This window comes from Heterodontus francisci, chromosome 37 (genome assembly GCF_036365525.1).
Source record: "Heterodontus francisci isolate sHetFra1 chromosome 37, sHetFra1.hap1, whole genome shotgun sequence".
NCBI lineage: Eukaryota > Metazoa > Chordata > Chondrichthyes > Heterodontiformes > Heterodontidae > Heterodontus > Heterodontus francisci.
The window spans coordinates 24,775,898-24,801,723 of NC_090407.1; the positions used below are offsets into that span (position 1 = coordinate 24,775,898).

Genomic DNA, 25,826 nt, shown 5'->3' on the forward strand with positions numbered 1-25,826 from the left:
TGTCTCTAGATATTAACCTTGTGGTTTTTCTCTGCACTACCTCCAATGTTTGGATGTCTTCTTTAGCTCGGTGATCTGAACTGGACAGACGAGTCAAGGGGCAATCTGGCCAGATCCAGTTTGATCATGAAATACTCCACTATTTTCACTGTGTTCACTGTTGTTCACTGAACAACAGATGCCCCTCTACATTGCTTTCATTGATCTCACCAAAGTCTCTCGAGATGAGGAGGCTCAAAAGAAAGAAGTTCAATATTCTATTGGTTTCGTTGATTGCTGCTCTGAACTGTTTGGAGATGTGTGTAAAGTCTACCAAGTCTTTCACAAATTTATTCTTAGCTATTTCAGCACCAGTCATAGAGTGCACAGATCATCCATTTTTTTTTGTGTGGTCTGAACACCTTTTGAAAATCCATATACACAGCATCAACCACACCATCCTCATCAAACCTCTTTTATTTCATCAAAGAACTCAATCAAGCTTTTCAGATATGACTTACTTTTAACAAATCCAAATTGGCTGTCATTAACTAACCCATGTTTGTCCGAGTGAAAATTAATTTTGTTCTGTTTTCTGGTCTCTAGAAGTTTCCCCACTGATTGGAACATTGTAGCCATAGCCTCTGTTGTTTCCATCCTTACTTCCCACCTCAATCTAGGATGCATATCAGCCAGACTGGGTGACATTTCTACTTTGAGTGCTACGAACCTTTTATGTCCTTTTCCTATTTTCATCCCATCCAATTTCTCTTACATATTTCGTACAACTCATTCAGAAATTTCTGAGCTGCCTCCTCCCATTCCACTGCCCCTCCTAATTTGGTAGTTTGCATTGAGTTTCTAAATCCTAGTCATTGATGTAAATTAGAAATAGCAATGGTCCCGATATTGAGCTCTAGGACACCCCACTCAGTACTTCCCTCCCTCAGCATAACTCCTTTCAGTCACTTTCTTATCCATTCCTGCATTTGCAGAGTTTTGGATCTTCCTAATAATCTTTCCTGTGGAATTCAATGTATAGGAGTCATGAATATTTCCTGTGATATAAAAGACAAACACACAAAAAAAAGCTTTAAAAATTATTTGCTCAAAAACACAAATTAACATCAATTATACAAAAAAATACTGGCATAGGAATTTGTTTAAATCAACATTGTAAACTCATGTTTTGTACAGATTTTAGCAATAACTGAGGAAAAAATACAATAACTTTAATTGCATTAAAAATTATAAGAGCATTTTATTGGAAATACACATTATTGATTTCTGCCAAGAATGCATAAATAACCTCCTGAATTTAAGGTAACCTGAAAAAGCAGACCAATGCCATTAGTCAGTGCAGATTAATCATCCCCAATTGGTGTAGAAAACGTTTCCCTTTCTCTTTGTACTGACAGACAGCACTGACCTAGATTGCACTGACCTAGATTGCACTGACCTAGATTGCACCTTCACCCAACTGAGCAAGTTCTGCAGCAACAGGCTGGCACTAAGGCTTTGTAAATAGATGCATGAGCACAAGAAGGAAGTTATGGTAAACTTTTAAAAATCATTATTTTGGCCTTTGCTGCAGTGTTGTTTCCAATTCTGGGCGGCACACTTTAAAGAAGGACGTCAAGCCTTGAAAAAGGTGCAGAGGAAATTTATTGAATGATACTAGGGATGCGGGACTTCAGTTATTTGGAGGAACTAGATAAGTGGGATTGTTCTTAGAGCAGAAAAGTCGAAGGGGCAAATTAATAGGCGTTCAAAATTATGAAGAGTTTTGATATGGTGAAACTATCTACTCGGTTTCCACTGTTAGGAGGGTCAATAACCAGAGGAGACAGATTTATGATTGGCAAAAAGAACCAGATGGCAGATAAAGGGAATTACTAATACTCAGCAAGTTATGATGATCTGGAATGTATTGCAAGGACAGTGAAAACAGATTCAATAGTAACTTTCAAAGGAGAATTGGAAAAGGAAAACATTGCAAGGCGATGGGAGAAGAGGAGAGTGGGAGTAATTGGATCGCTCCTTCAAAGAGCCAGCAGAGGCACGATGGGCTGAATAACCTTCTGCAGTGCCATATGATTCTATGAAAAGCTACCAAGGTCAATGAAAGAGCTCAGCTCCTTTTAGCATTAGATAATTGTAAGTATTTAAATATTTTATCTGCTCCTTCAAAAATTGTTTTGCTAATTAAACTCAAAAGTTTTCTGATAGCAAATATTGTGTCTGATCTTTGAGTTGCTCAGCTGCTGACATTCCCATTTTTAAAAAAAATTCAGGAAGAAACAAAATCCAAATATAAAAGGCAGGAGGCGGAGAAACATGCAAATATGGAAGTTTCCATGGCATATGCAGAACACAAACAGCATTTACATCATTGAAATCAAGATTAGAGTCACAAGAGAAATGGATGTCAGAAGATGCAACCAGTTAAATATGCAAAGAATTTACTTAATTGATCTATTATAGATATTATGTTAAAAGAAAAACCGTTAAATCACAAACCGACAGCTTTCAGTCAGATTAGGAAGTGCAATGTGTTGCAACAAATGTATAATGAATTCATGAAACACAGTTACCCTTTAAGTTGTTGACTTACAAACTGTAGCACCATTTACTGGCAAAAAAATAAAATTCCCTCCAAATCACAGATGTCCAAAACTGACCAGTTAATTTGAATAACCACAGATAAACCTGCTAAGAAATAGAAGTGACTATTCATAAAGCTAATGTCCCTCAGCTCACTTTTGACATTTGGCTGGGAATAAAGCAGATCAGTCACCATCTAAAAGTGGTGAACATCCAAGGTGGGATGATTCTCTTCGGAAACACTAATCTGCCTTCCCTGTTTCAGATACTTACAGACCTGCGGTGTATGTCCAGCATTTTCTGTTTTCCTTTGCATTATGTAAATGTGAGCAAGTTCTTCCAGCCCAGAATCTACTCTGCCTATGGTATATCAAGCATTGCTTATAGTTCTAGTACACTCCTTCACAAGACAGTGTGATGCAGCACTCCAACATTCTGCCACTGACACTGGAATATCTGTTTAAGTTACTAAAAAAAAAATTCTCATTCCTGTGTTTGGACTCTCCCTGTCGTTAACCTGACAGTCGATCTCTGATCGAGCTTTTGGTACTGAGCCCTCCCAAGAGCCACACCTGTTCGTAAAACACCTGGGAATAGTTCTTACATTGAAGGCATTACAGGGCAGTGGAAATCTGGAACTTTCTTGCCCGCAAAAGGCTGATGGAGGCTGGTTGAATAAATGAGGTCAATTGAAATATCAAACCCGAGATTGATAGATTTTGTTAAGCAAGGGTATTAAAGGGATAGGAAACCACGGCAGGATTGATGATTGACTCAGGTCAACTGTGAGCTGAACATCTTAAATAAATTGAGCATTTTTGAAATTCTGAATGATTTGCTCCAAGTAGTTCATGCGAGCTGGGCCCCCTCACTTCCCGGAAAGCGAGTGAGCCCGTGATCTCCAACCAGTAGTGGGGTTGGGTTTTTCTATTTAAAAAAAAATAGAAATCTTAGTGTAATCAGTCACATGTCTAAAATAATTTCAGTACATTTGTGGGGAAACTTGTTGGCAACATTGCACCCATTTGTACTTCAATATGCTCATATTGCAAAAGCAGCAGTCAGACACTCCAGGGATTTGGACCAAACACTGTAGCTGGTAGTCAGCCTGAGAACAGTACACAGTGACGATCCAGGTTTTTAAAAAAATTCTGCTTTTATTGTAAAGCCTTAAATGTCAGTTTATACCAACATCTGAATGCAGCTCCCACCTTCACAATTAACTGGCAGGCAGAACATTATACCAATGCTAGTTAGCAGTTTAACAGCAAAAAAAAAAGTCATTTGCCAATCCATCTCTTTCTCCTTTTAGGATAAATGAAACAATTAATTTGCCAATCAGATCTCAATTTCAATGTATTTTATAACTGGTTATCAAAGGAGGTTTCTGAAAGTCGTGCAGGCCCAGGAATGGAGCAGTGAGTGGAACTGACTGCTGCTTATCAAACAAAACCAGGAAGAAAATAGCATTTCTTTTTTAAAATGCACGTATAAGTGACTATTAGTGGCAAGGAATTTCAAAAGTGGCTAAAAACCAGAAGACTTTAAAAAAAAATGTGCAACTTAAAATAAAAATGTTCTTGCATCCTTGGATAGAATGGGAAATATCCAAGTAAGCTTCTACACAATAAGTTCATATAAAGTGCAAAGTTATTCATAGTCTGTTCAAGGATAAACCTTCATCCAACATACAGACAGCATACATTTTTTTTTTGGATAATACTATGCTAATAGTCATAAGATGTAAAATATTTTTTAATGAAGGAAACAAGCTAAAAGCTCAAGTCCCAGGGTGTAAGACAGGAAACATTCTAAAAGAGTAGGACAGGAAAGGTAAAGGAGGTGACACTAAGTTTGGGTTTTAAAAGCTTGTCCAAATGTAGGAGTAAAGGAAGACTAGAGGAGGTGAAGACTAAAGGAGGGAAGAGTTTCCAGTTCAGTTTCTGCGGAAGAATAAGAGTAGATAATTCTCTGACTCTCGATTTCAACACAGCGAGGATGCAGAGAAGACGAAGTGTCTGTAGGACAGAATATTTGCAGCTTCCGAGGAGCAAGAATGGAAAAATCAAAAGGAGTACTGCCTAAATCTGTAACATATTAGAGTCCAAACCTTATGGCATCATTATTTTGCAGCTCCCTGACCCTAAAGGATACTGAAACCGTTATTAAGTGAAGGGATCCCAATGAGTTAAATCAAATTTCAGAATCGTTAACTTTGACATTTTCTAACCACATCCACACAAATTTCAGCAGACTCTGATTTGATCTCAAAACGTCATGTAAGACGTGGTAATGTATTCCAATTCAAATTCACATGATGCATTTTAAAATGTGAATTGTGTTTACAGGTAACTTACATAGACACCAAGGACAGGATTTTTCCGTGGGCTTCCGAACCTGTTAAGCTTAAATGTGGGTCAGAAGGCCGCACTGTGTGGTAAACAGTCTCTCATTGCGATTTTCCTTGTAGTGGCCAATTAATGGCCAGAGAGTGTGCGTAATGTCCAATTAATGATGGCTGGTGGGCTCTCGCAGTTCCAGGCTCTTCCAGCTTGAAAGGAGATGCAGACTGCAATGGAAGGTGCTTCAAAAAGAAGCCCTCTCTCCAACCTTTTTTTAAAGTCTAAATTAAAAATGGCTTTTGCAGCCAGAACATTACTGTGGGGTGGGGGTGGGGGCAGGGGGAGGGGAGAGGGAACCTTCTACTGGGTGGGCTGTGGCTGCTGCAGCACCCAGACAGGCAGGCAGGGCCTCCAAGCCTGCTCTAGAGCAGTGGCCTCAGGGTCAGACAGTGGTAGGACAGCTCCAAGCAGGTAAACTGGCCCCTGCCACCTGTGGGAACATTTAATTAGCCCTGTGGCCATTAACAAATTGGATTGGTTATCCACCGCATGTGGGTGGGTACCCCTGCCAACACTGCCCTCCGCCCACCACCCCATCCTGCCTCTGCAAAAATGGCCCAGGGGGTTGGACTGAGCTGGGGAACCAGCATGCAGGCCAGCAGCACTATTTATAGCGCCCACCTGCCTTAGATCCCAGCAGGGGCTAAAAATCAAGCCCCAATTGTTTAAGTTCCCATTTCTCCCTCCCTCTCATACATATCGATTCCCTTCTAGGATACAGGTTCTGCACTTTTTGCTACCTTGCTCAAGTGGTCATTTCCTATCCATGAACTTCAAACAGCAAGTGTTGGCAGGTCATTCAACTGTGGAAAGCATCACAACCAAGACTGACCATGTCCTTGCCCAATGTTTGTAGACATTTTTCTACAGAGGTTACTGGATAGCGATCAGGAATGTGGCTGATTTCTTCCCTATCCTAGGGGATGTTGTAACTAAGTCAGTACAGAACAGGAATCAAATCTTCCTGTTAGGTATGGCTCAGTACCATACTAGACAATACATTCATCAGGGAACTATACCCTTCCATATTTAAACTGCTTTTTGTAGAGAGTAGCTTTTTATATTTAGTATTCTCGATTCAATAAAAGTCTAAATGTAAACTATACTTGACTAAAACCACTGCATCATTAAGAAGAGTACCACCACATCATTAAAAAGGTAGCTCCACCTGTTATCCTGAGTTGCTATGGTTTCACTGGGTTGTAACAGACATTAATAGTTGGTCATTTCTGGATGTCACAGCCCCTGGACTGCAACATCACTTAATGAGAGGGATTTGATTTGACACTTCCAGTCTCTAAGTACCACTGGTCCATATTACTAATTGGTAGCAACATACAAGCAGGTCGAGTATCGGTCTCCAATGGATCAATATGGCATTCCTTACACATAGGCAGAAGTGATAAATCTCCTAATGCAGCTGATCGGACAAGCCAGTTGAAAGCACCAGTCCTAAACGAAGAATTGAAGATTAGAGATATTTTTATACCAACTCTGTCCTTATAATTCTGTTAGTGACTTTCGTATATTGATTGTTTCCAGTGGGACAGGTATTGTGTAGCGAATGTTTATCTTCCGTCAATGACAATATGATGCATGAAGAGAAGGTTTTTGTACGATGAGTTCTTAGGATTGAGATTTCTCTGGTGATTTCAAGTTTGGGTATTTGCCAAATTACTTTATAATAATGATTGAGCAACACTTTGAAATCCAATGAAAGCCTGGGTGGGTATTACTTCTGAAGCATTTTCTAAAATAAACCAGGTTTTCCTGTTGATATTGGCAGCAGTGGTTTCGTTTATTGTGAAGTTCATTTTTTTTCCTTCTCACTCTGCCTCACTGATAAATGTTCTCTGTCCTCTTTGAACTAATGGTTTTCTTTCATCCGAGTTCTGCTTTTGATATTTGAAAAACTGAAACAAAATCTGCATAGGCTTTATTAAGGAGAAGCAAACAGTTTTCAAAATGCTTTATTGATGAATGTGTGTGTGCTCGAGGTAAATCATGTTGGTTATGTGAAAATGAGACATTTCCCACTTTTGTCACCCAGGGTCATCACCAGGCAACTCCAGATCAGGGCTGAGATCCAGGGTAGAGTTCCCTCTACTCTGCTGCAGCACATCTTAAACAAATTCTCTCTCCTTCACCTCAACTTCGCCCACTATAGCCATCTAGACAACTCCATAACTTGCCAATTTAATGCCAAACATTCCCCTCTCAGACAGCATCAAAAGAAATACACACACACGTTAAGTGATCATTCCTTTCAGTGCTGTTTGTGGAATCTTATTCACAAAATGGTTGCCATGGTTCCCTACAAAACTGTCCCTGCATTTCAAAGTAATTCATTGTACATGAAGAACCTTGGCGAGATTCCCCAGAGATGCGATAAGGTAACTATGGGTAATTTTGACCTGTAGGTCCATGTTCACGAGAAAAAAGACTGAACCAGCCAAAGTCATTCATTCATATTGGATCTTTCCTATATTGCAAGAGTGACTACACTTCAAAAGCACTGCAGTGGTTGTAATTCGCTTTGAGATGTTCGGAGATAGAGAAAGGCACTATATAAATAGAAGTTTTTCCTTTCTTTACAACCCACAGGAGTCACCTTCATCCAGTCTGTCCAGGCTGCATTCCAGCCCAACCCCAGTTTTCGCTGTAACAGTCCAACCAATGCACCAGGGTACCAAAGAAAACTTTAGTCTTTAACAACTAACCTCAAAGCAAAAAGTCCCTCATCACCACACACTACACTCCAGTCAACCTGCTCACAGGTGCGCAAGGCTGTCCTAAATTACCACAACTTTCCCCTATTCCCGACTGCATTATTGTCGACTGAAGCTCTACATTCACGTGGGGAAAGCCTCCCCCTGTCCCGGGATATTGAGTTAAAAATTTCAACAGCAACAAATACGACAGAATAAAGGAAAGACTTTGGTTGCTCTGGTAATGTCAGGGGATCCACCAACTGACAGGGAACAGACATCCTACAGAAGAGTTATACACATCTGAAACTTGGGTTAAAATCCAAGATACAAAAATGCACTCTCTCTCTTCCAAGAGATTGCGGGTTCTCTGTAAAATAACTGTTATTTGGCCTCAAATGGACAGGTGCACAGGGTACGAACACCATCCAGATTAGAGTCTGGCATGGCCCCACTCTATGGAGGTTACCCGAGAGGCCATTAATACTGCTTCTAGGTTGTCAAGAGGCTTCCTTTAATGGGATACGAAGGGCCCAATCTTCCCTCCTTCTCCCAACTGTGAATGACTAACTCAGCATTTTGGAAAGCAATAGAATGAGCTGCCTACAGTACAGAGGCTGCAATCTCTGCTATTCGTACTGGGATTAGTGACCAGGCTGAGCTGAATTTTCACAGCAAACACTGACTCACTACCCAGTAGAGAGTCAGTGTGAAACATTTTACCATCTCTTGCCTCCCTTACTGCACTAGATGCAGCTAAAGGTCAAAGTGGAGAGACTGGGTCAAGACTGCACAGATGACATATTTACTGCTTATGCCATATCCAAACTATTTTTATCTCTTTATTTTTCTCTCCTCCTGTCCAGAAGGTACTTTCTGGGGCTTGGTTTAATGAGCAAGCCACCCTCCTGTCCCTCACTCAAGTGCCCATTCTTCAGGTCTGAATCTAGATTATCAGGTTATTCAACTGTTGTAAGCATCACAACCAAGCTCAATCCAGCCTTCACCCCTCTTCCATGCATATGCAGTTCCCAGAAGGAGTCACTGGATAGTCAACATCATGAGCACCAGCCCAGAAGGCACTATGGCCCACTGTGGCACCACTACAGCCACTCTGGCTGGTGCCAACAACACAGCAGAAACGAGAGCGCAAATCTGGACCTTTCAGGACTGTACAATGCCATTACACACTGCGTGGCAGTTATCTGCAGCCATCAGTGCAGCCCCTCCAAGATGATGATTTCAGAACATCAGACCACTAAGTACAGTTGAAGCAGCCAGAGGACTCTTCAAAGAGTAAAAGGATACCATAAGATCGAGTGACATGGTTCCCAAGCTGCCGATCAACCAGGGAATATGATGCACCACGTAGTTATCCTCGCTTTGTCCTTTTCTTGGGATTTTCAGCAGCACACTCAGGCCATATGTAAGATTCCCAATAATCATCAGGGCAAAGAGAAAGGGGGAGATGCCTTCTGTCGACTTTCTTTTAAACTGAGAAGAAAAATGTAGAAAGTTTAGTAAAGAAAATACAAATGGTAACACAAGAAATATTTCTTACCCTAAATACACTCCTCTGAGTCTTGCTAGATTTTGGCTGCACTATACAGCTTCAGTACCACACAGTGCATAACCACCAGCTCAACAGCCTCAAACACTTACGTTTCTGCACAGCTGAGGCAACCTGGATGCCAAGTAAAACACAGATGAAAAGGAGCCAATTGTAAATCCGATGATTTCTTGAGTAGAAAATTGCTGCAAAACGACAAAATTACAGACTAAATATAAACAGTATAATACAAAAAAGTGAACCAATATTACAAACACCTGTAGAATGGCAGTTGAGCTTTATTTTCCCTGTAATTGAAGTTTGAGATTTTGAATGGACTGGACGTGGAGTTTCCACTGGTATTGCTCAGTGTGTTAAAATCAAGCGTTCTAGCCGATTGGGGGTTATGTTAAATTTGACATATCTTGTAAGGAAGAATAAACACATGAAATATACACTCAGTATATATTTAAGAATTAACAGAGGAGCAGAGGGAGAGGGAATAGAAATTCAGCTGCATAAATTTTTATAATGTTTTATTTCCCAGGTGAGAAATCTGTCATAAGAGCATATAGGATCCTAGGCTTGAGAACTACAGCTATGGAGTTTTCGAAAAAAGAGGAAATGTTAAACCTGTAGAAATCATTGATTTAAGCCAGTTAAAATATATTCAATTTTGGGTGGCCTGCTATAGGAAGGCTGGCAAGACCATGGAAAGGGTGCAGAAGAGATATACTAAGATGAAAGCATCTTAGGAAATATTTCTACACGCAAAAAGGTGGTAGAGGCTTGGAACTCATAAGCGAGAATGGCAATTGATACTAGATTGATTGTTAATTTTGAATGAGATTGACAGACTTTAGTTAACTAAAGGTATTAAGGGATATGAGCAAAGGCAGAAATATAGAGTTAGGTTGCAGATCAACCAATGAACGTCAAACAGGCTTAAAGGGCAAAATGGTCTACTCTTGTTTCTACGTTATGAATAAGAGGCTTCAGTTATGAGGAAAGTCTGGAGAAAAAGGAAAGGGAGGGGAGTGTCTTTTTATTAGGGCAGAGAAAGTTAAGGTGATATCAGATAGAGGTGTTCAAAATGGAGAGGTTTTGATAAAGTCTTGAGGATTAAGGCTCTGTATTTCCATCATTTTCTCACTTGCCAGCAAATTAGCTAAGAATTTACTTCTGCAATTCCCTCCCCTTGAAAACTTGCAGTTCTTAAACCAGAGCAGGTATTCAAACAGCTGCTCATAGGCCACATGCAACTCCTGAGCACTGGCAATTCAGCACTGGGAACCCAGACAACTCCACCTTTGTATTTCTCATTTGCTGGTTAGTCCAGTTTGATGTTTTTTGGGGCCTGGAGGTTTTCAAAGGGCAGTTCTTAGCAGTTTTGACTCACTGGTGAATACATCCATAATAAAAGAATGCCAAATATATAGGAATGGGTAAACTTTACACAGCTGGCCCAGACTCCATGACACGCCTAATTAGCTCAAAGACGAAAAGGTTTGGAATTCTATGCCTTAAAGGATGTGTGTGGCTGGAGATAAACTTGCTGGGCAGATTATATCTTTTGTGCAGAAGGTGACAGTTAAGTTAGAACTGACCTGGTTAGCAGAAAAATGAGGAACAGCCAACAGAGAACGCCTAGTGAACTTCGGCATTTCTTCAATTGGAGACCCGAAGCCGTTGCCTGGTACCAAGCAGACAGTCGTTCCAAGCATCACAAACACGACAATTGCATTGATTGTAGTTCCATCTGTAAGAAACCACAGCTTTTGATGTCGTACACTTCTGAAACATTTCAATTTTTAAGAAGTAATTTGCTACATTTGCTAAGTGAGCAGTGACGGTTAATATAAATAAAAACCAGAAAATGCTGGAAATACACTGCAGGCCAAGAAGCATCAGTGCAGAGAGAACCTGTTAATGTTTCAAACTGATGACGTTTTCGTCAGAACTGGAAAAAACTATTGCATCTCTTAACATTTAAGTACAGAGGCAGGGAAAGGAGAGAGGGGAGGAACAAAAGGGAAGGTCTGTGATAGGGTGGAAGGCAGGAGGGATTAAATAACAAAAGGGATGATGCTGCAAGACAAAAAAGGGATGGTAATGGGACAAGTTTAGAAAAAAAAATAGATGGGTCTAGGGGAGCTGTAAGTGACCGTCACCCGGCATCTGGAAAATGGGAGCAGTAGTCATGGTCTGATATTGTCAAACTTAACGTTGATTGTAAGTTTGCAAAATACCCAAATGAAAGATAAGGTGCTGTTCCCTGAGCTTCATTCAAACAGTGTAAGATGCCGAGGTCAGAGTAGGAGGGGGGAGGAGCATTAAAATGGGGGGAAAAAAAATGACCGGTAGCTCAGGGTCACACTTGTGAACTGAACAGAGGTGCTCAACAAAGCAATCACCCAGTCTGTGTTTGGTCTCCCCAGCATAGAGGAGTCTTCATTGTGAGCAGCACTCGCATTGACCTTGGCCTCCTATACTGAGAAACAGTACCTCATCTTTTGATTGGAAGGGTCGGCTCAGTAAGAGATCATGGCTTAGAGGTGGTGGGGTGAATGCAGGAAAATGGAAAGGTACTTCAAAGGCACTTACCTGCTGGATCCAGCAGTCCTCACCTCCCTTTAGCTGGTGGGTTTCCACAAGACACAAAAAACCTGGCTGGCCAGGGTGAAATTTAAAATGGAGATTAAATCTGAAGCATGCAGCCTCATTGTAATATTTAAATAACCAACCCGCCTTTTGGGAGCTAGTTGATTGGTTGCCTGCCCCCATATCCCACCTCCATTAAAACCAGGTGGGTGGGTCGGATTTTGGCTTACATCCCACCTGACCCAAGACCACCCATTTTGGCGGTTAAAATTCCCACCTACGTTGAACTGTGTAGAGACTGTCATGAATGTGGGCAACCAAGTTAAAACTTCTTTCAATCAGCACCCAACCCAACACTCATTAGTGCATTCATTTTTGGAGAGGAGTCTGACAACATGCTTTCCTGGAAAAGTTTGAATTTTAACATTGAAATGATACATTCTGGTTCACTTGAAACTTGCCAATTTATTAAATTGATAATAAAAGCTTAGAAAAATAAATGATATTTGGATTTATCCATTTCCAATAGACCATCATCCAGGGCATCATTTCCTCAATACCGACCTCAAATTACTCTTCCCTCCCCACCTCCAATCTCTCTGACCCACTTCTGCCAATTAACAATGGGTCTCCCCACCTCTGCTCACCATCCCAATTAACAATGGCCTGGCCAATCTCTTTTTAAAGTTCCTTCTCCCCTCATCATCTCCACACACACCCCACTACCACCGGCACTATTACTGCTCCAAGCAGGAATTCTCACAATAGGTCTGCATAATCAATCAGCAGGGACTGAAGAGTCACACTGACAAGTTAGGCAAAAACAAAGCTCATTTTCAACTCTTTGGCTACTTATAAGTGCACACACTGTGTACACTTGGGTATTTCCATAGCAGTGCAATCTATCTCTGACATGAAAATTAGACAAGATATGCATACTTTTGGGGAAGATAAGAAAATCAACCAAGTTTCCCTGGTTTGATCATCTACGAGCTCCTGCTGAAAGGTGTACCTAGCTATCAGGTGAGGGAAAGATAAGATTCCAACATGATGCGGCCACTGCTGATCGAATATCCTGCCAACAGGCCTTGCCTGGGCTCATGCAGGAAGGATGGTTATTTTGATCGATTCGAGCACTGCTGGCGTCTGTGGAACTGTATTGCAGCAATAGTCAGGAGAGGCACAGGGAGCTAATTTATTAATAGTAATCTTCCCAACAAAATTCAAGCCCCAATTCTACACTGGACAGAATGCGTCAAATAATATCAGATATTTAATTTGTGAAACCCAAAAATTCAGTATTATGCCCAGTGAATGGATGGCAAGTGCAGTAATCACACCAATACATGGGCTGATGGGCTGTATCATTCTGCACTGTATCATTCGATGTTTACACATATTGTGTGTGCCTGCACCCAAACCGTGAGCAACTATACCCATTGCAGTACATGAAAAGTCAGAGACTTCGCATACTTCTTGGAAGATAAGCATGAGACAGAGAGAGAATCTTGCAGAGGGCCTCAAGGAGCAAGCAATACCATTCAATAGTTAGCATGAGTCACTCACATTGTCTGGGCTTATTCTTCATCGTGTAATAAGCATACATTGAGACCATTACCAGATCCACCACGACATAATACACGGCAGTGTAAGTCTGAAAGAGCAAGCAACAGCACTGGAGATAGGACAGGCAGCAACTAATTAAAAGAATTCTCTTCACTAAAGAAAAATCATCAGCAAAACATATTCTTTAAATCAAGTTTGTAATGGTCAGACTCTAGCGTAGTGCTGGTGTCTGGTTCGAAATGGAATCAAAACTGTCCCAATGCCTCTGTGCATAAAGCACCGGTAATGAGTTATTGAGTCACACTGACAAGATGATCCAGGTTCCATGCCCTGGGGGTGTGGTCTTCTGGTCTATTATTCAGTTTCACCCAGGGCTGTGCAACAGTCAGCAGGAAAGAGAATTTTCTTTTCAAATAATGATACTGATCTGGCTGGCTATCTTCAAGGTAAGGGGCACAGAGAGCCATCATGTGACCAGTGATGCAATGGAATTGGATCCAAGTGACTCCTCCTGCAATTTTATTGTGTTTCTGTCTTTCAGACCCCTTCCACCCCAACTGGAACTAATAGAGTGCTTTAAAATTTAATCTTACAGGGTCTGTAGGGAATCCTAAACCAACAGCTCACGAGAGATTTAATTACACAAGGTGCATTAATTGTTATGCCTATGATATTGATTCACAATCCCATAATAACAGCTCAACTAGGGTCATTTAGTGGAGTTACCACAGTTCCACTCAATGCACAGCACAAATTGGTGCTGAATGCAAAACCAAATCAAAAGCAGATCCTTTGAATCAGGTTGTTTGTTAGAGAAAAAGTCACATTGGAGTCAGTGTTGATCCAATTTTCAACTGCTTGTCTAACTGGGCTGTCAAAAGAATTCCTTGCATACAACACTATCATGCAACTTTATGGTGTGAAGACTGCTTACCTGTATTGGCAATTGCTGAGCTAGGAAAGCACCAAGAAAATTGCAAGAGTCACCTGCCAGCCAACCCAATAGGAACCAAAGTGATACAGCTTGGTCCATGTTTCCGTTCTTACAGGAACTGTAACACTGCCTGAAGTAAAATTAACGAGTTAAAACCCTTTAAAAAAGGAAAACTGTAGACACCTCTTCCTTATGACACCCTGACTCAACAATGGGGCATTAATTTCTGGATACGGCAAGAGGAGGGAAGTCTGGTAGCGTGCTCCCCTGATCATTTTAATATGCTGGTTCACTTTAGACCTTAATTTTTTTTCAACATTGAAATATCTAGAAATAATGAATGCCACTTGGATTTATCCATTTTCAAGAGACCATCCAGATATATCATTTCCCCTATGGCTACCTCTTGTCACTATTTGCTCCCCTCCATGGAGAATAATCCTTCCCTATCAACAGGGGCAATCTCGAATCTCCTTTGGTGCTGCTTCTGCAGATGGCAAATCTAAATGTTCAAATCTAAGGTACAGAAACTAGGGATTAGACTACTATCTATAAAATCACACACTTAAAATTTAAGTTACCAAAAACAATGAATAGTTGATTCCAAACTACTACGGAAATATTTGTTGTAGCATGAGATTTCCCAAGTTATTTTTCCTCCACCGTGCCCTAACAAAAGAGGAGAATATGACGAGATTTTTTAAAAATCAAAATGGCTTTGTTTGATTTTTTGTTTAAATTGGGCTTTACTGGATACAGCCAGAATTTGCTGAATTCACTAACAGATTTTAAAGAGAGTTGGTTCTTAATAAAGTGCTCTGTGCACAGATGATGGTGAACCTCATCTTTTCAGGTAATTTTTGAGAGATCAGTTAAGGCATAGTCACAAAGAGGCCAGGATGTCCCATGCAGCAGGGAAAAATGTAACCAGGAAGTCCTATATAAAAGAGTGATGAAATCATTTTAGCAGGCAGAGAAAGCACAGAGAGAGTGTGGAATAAAGAAAAAATTGCTCCTTTAAGTTAACTTGTGGACTTTAAAAAATTCCCATTTATAGTGATTTTGATAGTTTCTCCCTATTTGCTCTCTTTCAAGAAGCAGGAATGTCAGTGACCAAAGGACATAGATGTAAGGTAATTTAGCAAAAGAATCAAAAGGGAGAGATTTTTTATGCAATGAGTTGTTGTGATCTGGAATGCACAGCCTTAAAGGGTGGTGGAAGCAGATTCTACAGCAAGTTTCAAAAAATGGAATTAGATATATCCTTGAAAAGGAAAATAAAAATGCATGGCTATGAGGAAAGAGCCAGCGAGTGGGACTAATTGGACTGCTCTTTCAAAGATGGGCCAAATAGCCTCCAGCAGTGCTGTGTCATTCTATGATATAGTAGGTCACTGACTACAATAGGTTACAAATAGCATGCTTGTAAACCAGGGTTTGAGGAGGAATCGTGCAAGCTTGGCAAAGAAATCCCAGCCTTGAAAAAAAATACTGCCAGCATTAAGTACACGGAATGTTCAAGTGTTCCTGATACCTGATGATCAGGATGCCTGGTACTGATTCATATGGACCAACAAGATTCCAGATTCAGTCTCAAGTATGTTTATTTTTAAAATTAATTCTCAGAATTTGGTCATCACTGGCAAAATGGCATCTATTAACCATTTATTAATATTAACCAACTATTGTGTAATGAGAGGGGAATAATTGACAATCTAGTGGTGCGAGATCCCTTGGGGACGAGACCATAATATGATAGAATTCTTCATCAAGATGGAGATTGATGTAGTTGATCCTGAGATAAGGGTCCTGAATCTTAGTAAAGGAAACTAACAAGATGAGGCGCGAGTTGGCCATGACGGATTGTAAAACGTTACTTAAAGGGATGACGGTGGATAGGCAATGGCAAACATTTAAAGAGCGCATGGATGAACTGCAACAATTGTTTATTCCTGTCTGGCGCAAAAGTAAAATGGGAAAGGTAGCCAAACCATGGCTTACAAGGGAAATTAGAGATAGCATTAGATCCAAGGAAGAGGCATATAAATTTGCCAGGAAAAACAACAGACCTGAGGATTGGGAGCAGTTTAGAATTCAGCAAAGGAGGACCAAGAGATTGATTAAGAAGGGGAAAATAGAGTACGAGAGCAAGCTTGTAGGGAACATAAAAACTGACTGTAAAAGTTTTTATAGGTACGTGAAGAGAAAAAGATTGGTGAAGACAAATGTAGGTCCCTTACAGTCAGAAACAGGGGAATTTATTGTGGGGAATAAAGAAATGGCTGACCAATGAAATGCATACTTTGGTTCTGTCTTCACAAAGGAGGACACAAATATATCAGAAATGTTGGGGAACCCAGGGCTTAGTGAGAGAGAGGAACGGAAAGAAATCAGAATTAGTAGAGAAATGGTGTTGGGGAAATTGATGGGATTGAAGGCCAATAAATCCCCAGGGCCTGATGGTATGCATCCCAGAGTACTCAAGGAAGTGGCCCTAGAAATAGTCGATGCTTTGGTGGTCATCTTCCAAGATTCTATAGACTCTGGAACAGTTTCTACAGATTGGAGGGTAGCTAATGTAACCCCACTATTTAAAAAGGGAAGTGGAGAGAAAGCAGGGAATTATAGACCAGTCAGCCTGACGTCAGTAGTGGGGAAAATTCTAGAGTCCATTATCAAAGATTCTATAGCAGAGAACTGTGGTAGAATGGGGCAGAGTCAGCATGGATTTACGAAAGGGAAATCATGCTTTTTTAAAAATTCATTCATGGGATGTGGGCGTCGCTGGGCAGGCCAGCATTTATTGCCCATCCCTAATTGCCCTTGAGAAGGTGGCAGTGAGCTGCCAACTAAGTGGCTTGCTAGGCCATTTCAGAGGGCAATCGACAAGGTTTTCATGACCATTATGGCCATAATTCCAGATTTTTTTTTTTATTAATTGAATTCAAATTCCACCTTCTGCTGTGGTGGGATTTGAACCCATGTCCCCAGAGCAATACCTGGGTCTCTGGGTTACTAGTCCAGCGACAATACCACTATGCCACCACCTCCCCTGCTTGACAAATCTATTAGAATTCTTCAAGGATGTAATTAGTAGAGTTGATGAGGGGGAGCCAGCGGATGCGGTTTATTTGGACTTTCAAAAGGCTATCGACAAAGTCCCACATAAGAGATTAGCGTGTAAAATTAAAGCGCATGGGATTGGGGGTAGTGTATTGCGATGGATAGAAAATTGGCTGGCGGACAGGAAACAAAGAGTAGGGATAAATGGGTCTTTTTCCGAATGGCAGACAGTGACTCGTGGGGTACCGCAGGGATCGGTGCTAGGACCCCAGCTATTCACAATATATATTAATGATTTAGATGAGGGAACTAAATGCAATATCTCCAAATTTGCAGATGACACAAAACTGGGTGGGAGGGTGAGTTGCGAGGAGGATGCAGAGAGGCTTCAGGATGATTTGGACAAGTTCAGTGAGTGGGTTAATGCATGGCAGATGCAGTATAATGTGGATAATTGGGAGGTTATCCACTTTGGTAGCAAAAACAGGAAGACAGATTATCTGAACGGCTATAAACTGAGAGAGGGGAATATGCAGCGAGACCTGGGTGCTCTCGTACACCAGTCGCTGAAGGTAAGCATGCAGGTGCAACACGTGGTAAAAATGGTAAATGGTATGTTGGCCTTCATAGCGAAAGGATTCGAGTACAGGAGCAGGGATGTCTTGCTGCAATTATACAGGGCCTTGGAGAGGCCACACCTGGAATATTGTGTGCAGTTTTGGTCTCCTTATCTGAGGAAGGATGTTCTTGCTATAGAGGGAGTGCAGCGAAGGTTTACCAGACTGATTCCTGGGATGGTGGGACTGACATATGAGGAGGGATTGAGTCGGTTAGGATTATATTCGCTAGAGTTCAGAAGAGTGAGGGGGGATCTCATAGAAACCTATGAGATTCTAACAGGATTTGACAGGGTAGATGTAGGAAGGATGTTCCTGATGGTGGGGGAGTCCAGAAGCAGGGATCAAAGTCTAAGGATACGGGGTAAACCTTTCAGGACTGAGATGAGGAGAAATTTCTTCACCCAGAGAGTGGTGAGCCTGTGGAATTTGCTACCGCAGAAAGCAGTTTGAGGCCAAAACATTGTATGTTTTCAAGAAGGAGTTAGATATAGCTCTAGGGTCTAAAGGGATCAAAGGGTATGGGGCGAAAGCAGGAACAGGTTACTGAGTTGGATGATCAGCCACGGTCATAATGAATGGTGGAGCAGGCTCGAAGGGCTGAATGGCCTACTCCTGCTCCTATTTTCTAAGTTTTTAACCATACTTAATTGCCTGAGAAGGTGGGTAACCTTCTTCTTGTACCATTGCAGAGGTTTGATACAACTGAGTGGCTTGCTAGGCCATTTCAGAGGGCTGTTAAGAGTCAACCTTGTTGGTGTAGGGCTGGTGTCATACAGGTCAGACCAGCTAGCAACAGCAGATTCCTAAAGGACATTCATGAGCAGCTGGGTCTTTACAACAATCCAACAGTTTCACAGTCACTTTTACTGACACCAGCTTTTCATTTTCCAGTTCTTTAAACTGAGTTATGTGATCTCAGAACCCTGTATTTACAAACAGAAAAAAAAAGAGCAAGGGCTTCTGATTGCTATCCAGTCCATCCAAGCGAACAACTGAGTGGGGAGCAGAGCCAGGCACAATTATGATGTTGCCCAGGGTTGAATACCCTGTCTGATGCATACTATCTAAGGTCCCACGTGAAAAAATGAACACTTTGGTCAGATGCTGGTGATCATTTGATAACTGTGGAACTCACACTCCAGAGTGAGGGTTTTCAGGAAGTTACAGAAGATTTTCAAAGGGTAAATAACACATTCACAGGTCGGCAATGAGGCTTTTTGGTTGAAATAATGGGGAAAACCGGCAGTACAAGTGAACTGAGACTTACAATTCATATTGATGCAAGTTAAAGTTCACTTTATTTCCTCATTCTGGTTAGTCACGACTTTGCTAAATTACCCAATGCTGCTCAGTCAGTGATTTGTATTTCTCTATTTTATCTTCAAACGTGTAGAATGAGTCAGATATATTCACGGTGCTGTAGAACCACAATCAATAGATCCCCATTTCAGCACAGCACAACCATTTATGACAATATGGCAAAAGTAGAAGGTGATTTAGTCAAAGTTTGAGATATTAAGGGGACTGACAGGGTAGAGAGAGAGAGAACTGGGGAGTCTAGAACCAGGAGGACATAGCCTAAAGCTTTAGAGCCAGGCCTTTCAAAAGTGAAGTTAGGAAACACTTAAACACACCAAGAGCAGTAGAAGTTTGGAACGCTCTTAAGCGAACAGCAAGTTGGCAATTATTAATTTTAAATCTGATTAATAGATATTTGTTAACCAAAGATATTAAGGGACAGGTATATGGAGTTAAGTTGCAGATCAGCATGATCTCAGTGAATGGCGGAACAGACTCAAGAGGCTAATTGAATTGGCCTACTCCTGTTCCTACATTCCTATAAAAGTAGAATGTTAACACATACTCATTTATCTCAATCCATTACTCTAAGTAAGTACCAGGTCAAACAGAAAAGGAAGATCTCAGGTTGATTGGCAGTCTTTGCTGAGTTAATAGATCTCAGCCAAAGCGACATGAAGAGTCTACAATTGGCCTCAGGATACTAGGGTGAAAGTCAGCTAACTCAAAGAAGGGGAGAAAAGTGGATTTCAGAAAACACCAGCAATTAAGAACATGAATGAGGGCTGATTGCTCAGCAAGTTTAGCTCAGCCGCTGAGACATAAAGACCAGTGAGATCCTAAATTCAATCGCCAGGCTGCCACGTACGGAATTGGAACCAGCAAGGAGTCTGCACCTTCAGATGAGAAGGGCAAAAAAAAAAGTTTAAAAAGCAGCTCAAAATATGTGCATGTGCTGTCAGGTTGATCTCATGTTATCCCAGGCGACGTTCAAACAAGAGGTGTAAAAGCAGAAAATCACAGGTCTTCTGTTCGTATTCATGGACAGAGACCTGTCAAAACCAGATCAGAGCATTTTGAATGGAAGGTGACATTGAAAATACAAATATAAATATATTTTTCAGTGGTCGAAGGAACCTGAACGTTTAGGGGTGGACTGAATATGAACGGCAATAGGAGCCCAGTAAATTGTACTTACGGGAAAGCAGATACCATGAAAAAGACGATGGAGAATAACCCCAGAGCAACACTTGCTATGTCCCTGTTGTGTTCGGTGCACTCTTGCAGAATATTCCAAACGAACTGGGAGCCGTTCGGACAATCGTTAGTAAAATTTCGCGTGAAATGCTCAGCCATCATTCAGGTTACAGTTATAATTGTCGTGTTATAGTTAGATTAGAAGACAGCTTCGGCAGCAAGAGCCCGGTCAACACTAGGGAAGAACAGAAACGGAGTCAGCAAGAAACAGAGCAAATGCAACATTGAAGAAACCAACACATCAACGCCATGGTTGGCAGCAGTCCAGCCTCTGCTGTGTCGTGAGCGGTTCTTTGGTGAAGGGACAGAATGAAAAACAAACAAACCCTTTAATGTCAGCCAACTTTCTAAAAAGTTAAATAACGCCCGACTTGCGTTGAATTAACAAGGAGATGGCAGCATCCAGGAAATGCAGATTTTCAGGTCGCTACACATAGCAGCGACCTGTCTTTTCTGTCAGTTAATGGGTTGGCTTTGTACTGAGCTATTTTGATAATAGTTCAGTAATAATTACATTTGATCAGCGTTGTATTTTACCGGCTTTCTGAATCGCCCAAGGGGAGTCTGAATGAGATTCGATCCTCCAATCTAGTAGAGAAAAAAATACAGACTCTCGCAGGCCAAACCAACTGGATATACAATCTGATAGCCCTCGCTATCACTGAGAATCCCCCCACCCATTAAATCAGCAGGTCCCAGAATAAAGTTAAGAAACGCTTTAAAGTTTAGAAGTTCTTTACCACTCCTGCGATCGTCAGCTTTGACATCATCTCCAGACGGAACCCAGGGTCACATGACAAGTCAGGTGACAGCACCGGTCACGAGCGAGAACGCCCCGTCTGTGACATCACTGAGCGAGTGAATTAGCGTGAGTTCCAGGGTCATTCATTTATGTGCTCATCGGTAGTGCGGGATTCATTCATTGTGGTGCTGGCTTTATTTCTTTAAATGGGGTTTCAATTCGTATTATTATAGAGGGTCCGAGGATACTAGTGAAAGCCAGCACATCCCCCGCCAAAAGTTACCACTTCAGTAATGCCCTGGTGGAAGGCTTTTAACACGTGAAAACCAGCGGTTGCAACGGATTTGAACTTTAACATTCAAGCATACTTCCAACATTCCTTCGCCTGTTTTGGAGGGGAAAGCCTAAATACATCAATTCAAATCATGAAAACATACTTCTGGAGCCGGGTTGTCCAACCTTTTCATGTAGGGGGCCACATTACAATTGTCTTACATAGGGGGTCAATGAGACAATTTCGAAAAGATAAAGACATTAAAAATTTATCTTACTATTAATTAAAACAACAAATGTGCATTTGTGTGAAGATGCTTTAATGAGAAGATTAATTTATTGACTTACTTTCTCGTCACTACGTTCGACACTGATTCAGTGAGATACCTGGCATTTTTTTGTTTGCAGAAGTTGTCAATGTTTGCCCGCACACTTGTGGCGATGCGGAGTATTCCGAATAGATGTCCATCTGTGAGGAGTGATCTTGATCACTCTCTTTCCCTCTTTGTCTCTCCCTGTGCCCCCCACCCCGTGTCATCCTCATTCTCTGTTCCTCTCTCTCTTGATCCCCCTTTCTCTCTGTATCCTCCCCATTCCTCTGTCTGCCCTCTGTCACCCCCTCTTTCCGGCCCTCCCTCTCTCTCTCTGTCTCTGACATTAGCAGAGATTGGGAACGCTCAGCAGAGTAGCTTTGTGGTTGGTCAGTTTTTTTTTAAATCGCATGTCAGTTTCATAGCTGACAGGTGTTGGGAGTGTGAACAGCAGTTTCCCAACTTCAGACAGATCCAGACTTTTCTGGCAGGTTCTGATTTTTTTCTTAAAAGCCCACCAGAAAACCCCAAATCTGTCCAAAATTGGGAAACTGCTGTTCCCGCTCCCAGCGCCTGTCAGCTGTGAAATTGACTTGCAATTTTTTTTAAAGCCGGTGTGGAAGAAGAGGCCAATGAGAAATTTCTCATCTCTGAAATTACCAGTCACGGACCTCTGGCAAGGACGAGGAACGGCCTGGTAGTTTATATCCGCGGGCCGGATGGAAACCTTTGGTGTGACAGATCCTAGCCCGCAGGCCATATGTTAGACAACCCTGTTCTAGGAGGTCTGGGTGTATGCTTCCCCCAGTTTTAAACCAGATAGTCAAATTTTCAGATGGGCTGCCCATCATTTTGAAACCAATCAATAATGCTGTTTTGGGAAGCCTGAAGGGAGTGAGTGAGGAGAAGGGTTTCAGGGGGAAAACACCTCAAATACATACACAGTGCACAAAAGACAAAGTCAATTTTAAGTCAATTTTCATGTTATTTCTGTGCCAGAAATTAAATTTGCAAACAGATTTAAATTATTTCGCACTGTACATCACAAAACACTTTTCATCAGTGCTCTGCCTCCATCCCTGATCATTGCAAGCTGGTAAATGGTAACTATCATATCGGCCTCCCATCTTTAGGTCTCTTTGGTAGTACTCTCACTTCTCCATTTATGCTTGTGGATTCAAACACAATCCAGGGCTTGAAAACATAAGCTTAGGCTGTCACGCCAGTGCAGTACCAATGGAATTATGTATTGTTGGAGGTGCAGTCCTTCAAATTAGACATTAAACTGAGATTCTGTCTACCTGTTCTGGTGATTTAGATGGACATTAAAGAACCCATGGACCAATTTAAAGAGTAGATAAGTTTTTCAGATGTCCTGGACAGAGTTCCTCCCTTGATCAACATTACCAAAAACAAATTAACTGGCTATTCATCTCATTGCTATCTGTGGGACAGATAGCTTCTACATAATCACAGTCACTGTACTTCAATGGAATTCTTTCTGTGTAAACTGATTTGGGACATTTCTGAAAGCTATCATAAGAAACTGTCAAGCATCCAATCTCTCCCTCAAAGAGGGGGGAATGGGAAACTGTCAAGCATCCAATCTCTCCCTCAAAGAGGGGGGAATGGGAAACCAGGAAGGTAAGTAAGGAGAACAACAGACCAGGAGGATTAGAAAAAGGAACAGAAGACTGGGGAGAAAATGGGAGACCAAGAGCCTAAAAGAGAAGCTGGAAACTGGGAGGTTGTAAGGAGGCTGGAGGCTGGGAGTCTGAGAGAAGGGAATGTAACTCTGGCCTGAGCGAAGGGAATAACCTAAGTGGTACTGATTCCAGAACACACAGGAACTGTGGGACCAGTCCAAAAGCAGGTAAGTGTATTCTCAAAATGAGCTATAGTAACATTCACTCTCCACTAATTGGAGTCATATCTAGTACAAAGGAAAATGCTTGTAGTTGTTGTAGGCAAAACATCGAAGCCCCAGTACATTTTTGCAGGAGTTCCTCAGGGTAGCGGCTTAGGCCCAACCATCTTCAGCTACTTCACAAATGACCTTCCTTCCGTCATTAAGTCAGAAGTGGAAATATTCACTGATGATTGCGTTCTGTTCAGTACCATTCACGACTCCTGAGATACTGAAGCAGTCCAGATCCACATGCAGCAAGACCTGGACAATAATTATGCTTGGACTGATAAGTGGCATGAAACATTCGCACGTCACAAGTGCCAGACAATGACCATCTCCAACAAAAGAGAATCTAACCATCTCCCCTTGACATTCAATGGCATTAGCATCACTGAATTTCCCACTATCAACATCCTGGGGGTTACCATTGACCGGAAGCTTAACTGGACCAGCCATATAAATACCGTGGCTACAAGAGCAGGTCAGAGGCTGGGAGTTCTGCAGAATGTAACTCACCTCCTGACTCCCCAAAGCCTGTCCCACCATCTGCAAAGCACAAGTCAGGAGTGTGATGGAATATTCTCCACTTGCCTGGATGAGTGCAGCTCCAACAGCACTCAAGAAGCTTGATACCATCCAGGATAAAGCAGCCTGCTTGATCGGCACCCCATCCACCACCAATGCACAGTGGCAGCAGTGTGTACCATAGTTCACTAGGCTAATTTCTGGGATGAAGAGATTGTCTTATAAGGAAAGGTTGGGCCTATACTCATTGGAGTTTAGAAGAATGTAAGATAATCTTATTAAAACATGCAAGATTCTGAGGGGGATTGACAGGGTAGATGCTGAGAAGATGTTTCCCCTCATGGGGGAATCTAGAACTAGGGGGTGCAGTTTCAAAATAATGGGTTTCCTTTTTAAGATGGAGATGAGGAGGAATTTCTTCTCTCAGAGGGTTATTAGCCTTTGGAATTCTCTTCCCCAGAGAGCAGTGGAGTCTGGGTCATTGAATATATTCAAGGCTGAGTTAGATTTTTGATCTACAATAGAGTCAAAGGTTATGGGGGCCGACAGGAAAGTGAAGTTAAAGCCACAGTCAGATCAGCCATGATCTTATTGAATGGCAGAGTAGGCTCAAGGGGCCGAAAGGCCTACTTCTCCTATTTCTTATGTTCATATACATATACACTACAGCAACTCGCCAAGCCTTCTTCGACAGCACTTGCAAACCCACAACCTCTACCACCTAGAAGGACACGAACAGCAGACACATTGGAACATCACCACCTGCAAGTTCCCCTCCAAGTCACAGGTTACGTAATTTCAGTGCAGAGAGAAATAGAGTTAACTTTTCAGGTCAATGATCTCTCATCAGAACCAGAACAAGTTAAGAGATTTAACAGTTTAGAAGCAAGTACAGAGTTGGGAAAAGATTGGGGGTGGGTGCTGCAGGGGTAGAGTGGAAAAGAGGGGAAGAGGAAATGTAGAACTGCATTAAACAAAAGGGAAGGGCTGTGAAAGGGTGGAGTGGCAAAAGGGATGATTGGACCATAAAGAAACAAAAGATGGGTCCAGAGGAGGTGTAAAGCAAAGGAATGTTAGGTAGATTGAAATCTTATGTTATCAGTTTTGTGTAACTACTTATTTCACTTGTGTAGGCTTGTATCTGGGATGTTCTTGAGGTGTAGGCTTTTTGGGAATTCTGTTCACTATTTTACCAGCTGTTGGTCCTCTTTTTCTAAGTTGACCTGTCAAATTTTGTGTCACTGCTTATTTTCACTTGCTAGAGGTTTGCATGAGGAAATGTTCTTGAGTTGTTTTTCAAGCTGTTGGTGGCCCTTTCCCCCAATTTTCTAGGCTGGGCCTACACGTGAAAGCCCCTGGCAACAAGATATTACCTTGGTACAGGATGAAGCTGTTTCCATGTTCTTTTTGGTTGTGCTTGGGGGCGAGATACTGCTAAAAATAAAGCTGCCATTTGTTTGGTTGGCGCTTCAGGCTCTGAACCA

At 41.7% G+C, this 25,826-nt stretch overlaps 1 protein-coding gene across 4 annotated transcripts; it reads right to left on the bottom strand.

Annotated features, from left to right (window-relative positions):
* Nucleotides 1-413: 413 nt before the first annotated feature.
* slc66a1 (solute carrier family 66 member 1) lies at nucleotides 414-25,738 on the bottom strand. Of its 4 annotated transcripts, none has more exons than XM_068017345.1 (8): nucleotides 25,716-25,738; nucleotides 20,524-20,757; nucleotides 14,344-14,473; nucleotides 13,410-13,497; nucleotides 10,850-11,001; nucleotides 9,356-9,448; nucleotides 9,002-9,187; nucleotides 414-6,910 (listed from the first exon to the last, which is right to left on the bottom strand). In XM_068017345.1, exons 2-8 carry the CDS (start codon nucleotides 20,682-20,684, stop codon nucleotides 6,812-6,814), a joined length of 909 nt encoding a protein of 302 aa, XP_067873446.1. In that variant the 5' UTR covers nucleotides 20,685-20,757; nucleotides 25,716-25,738; the 3' UTR covers nucleotides 414-6,811. The 4 variants fall into 4 exon arrangements, with proteins under 4 accessions (XP_067873446.1, XP_067873443.1, XP_067873444.1 ...); XM_068017342.1 differs by lacking the exon at nucleotides 25,716-25,738 and adding an exon at nucleotides 21,323-21,399; XM_068017343.1 differs by lacking the exon at nucleotides 25,716-25,738 and adding an exon at nucleotides 21,120-21,314.
* Between the last annotated feature and the right edge of the window lie 88 nt (nucleotides 25,739-25,826).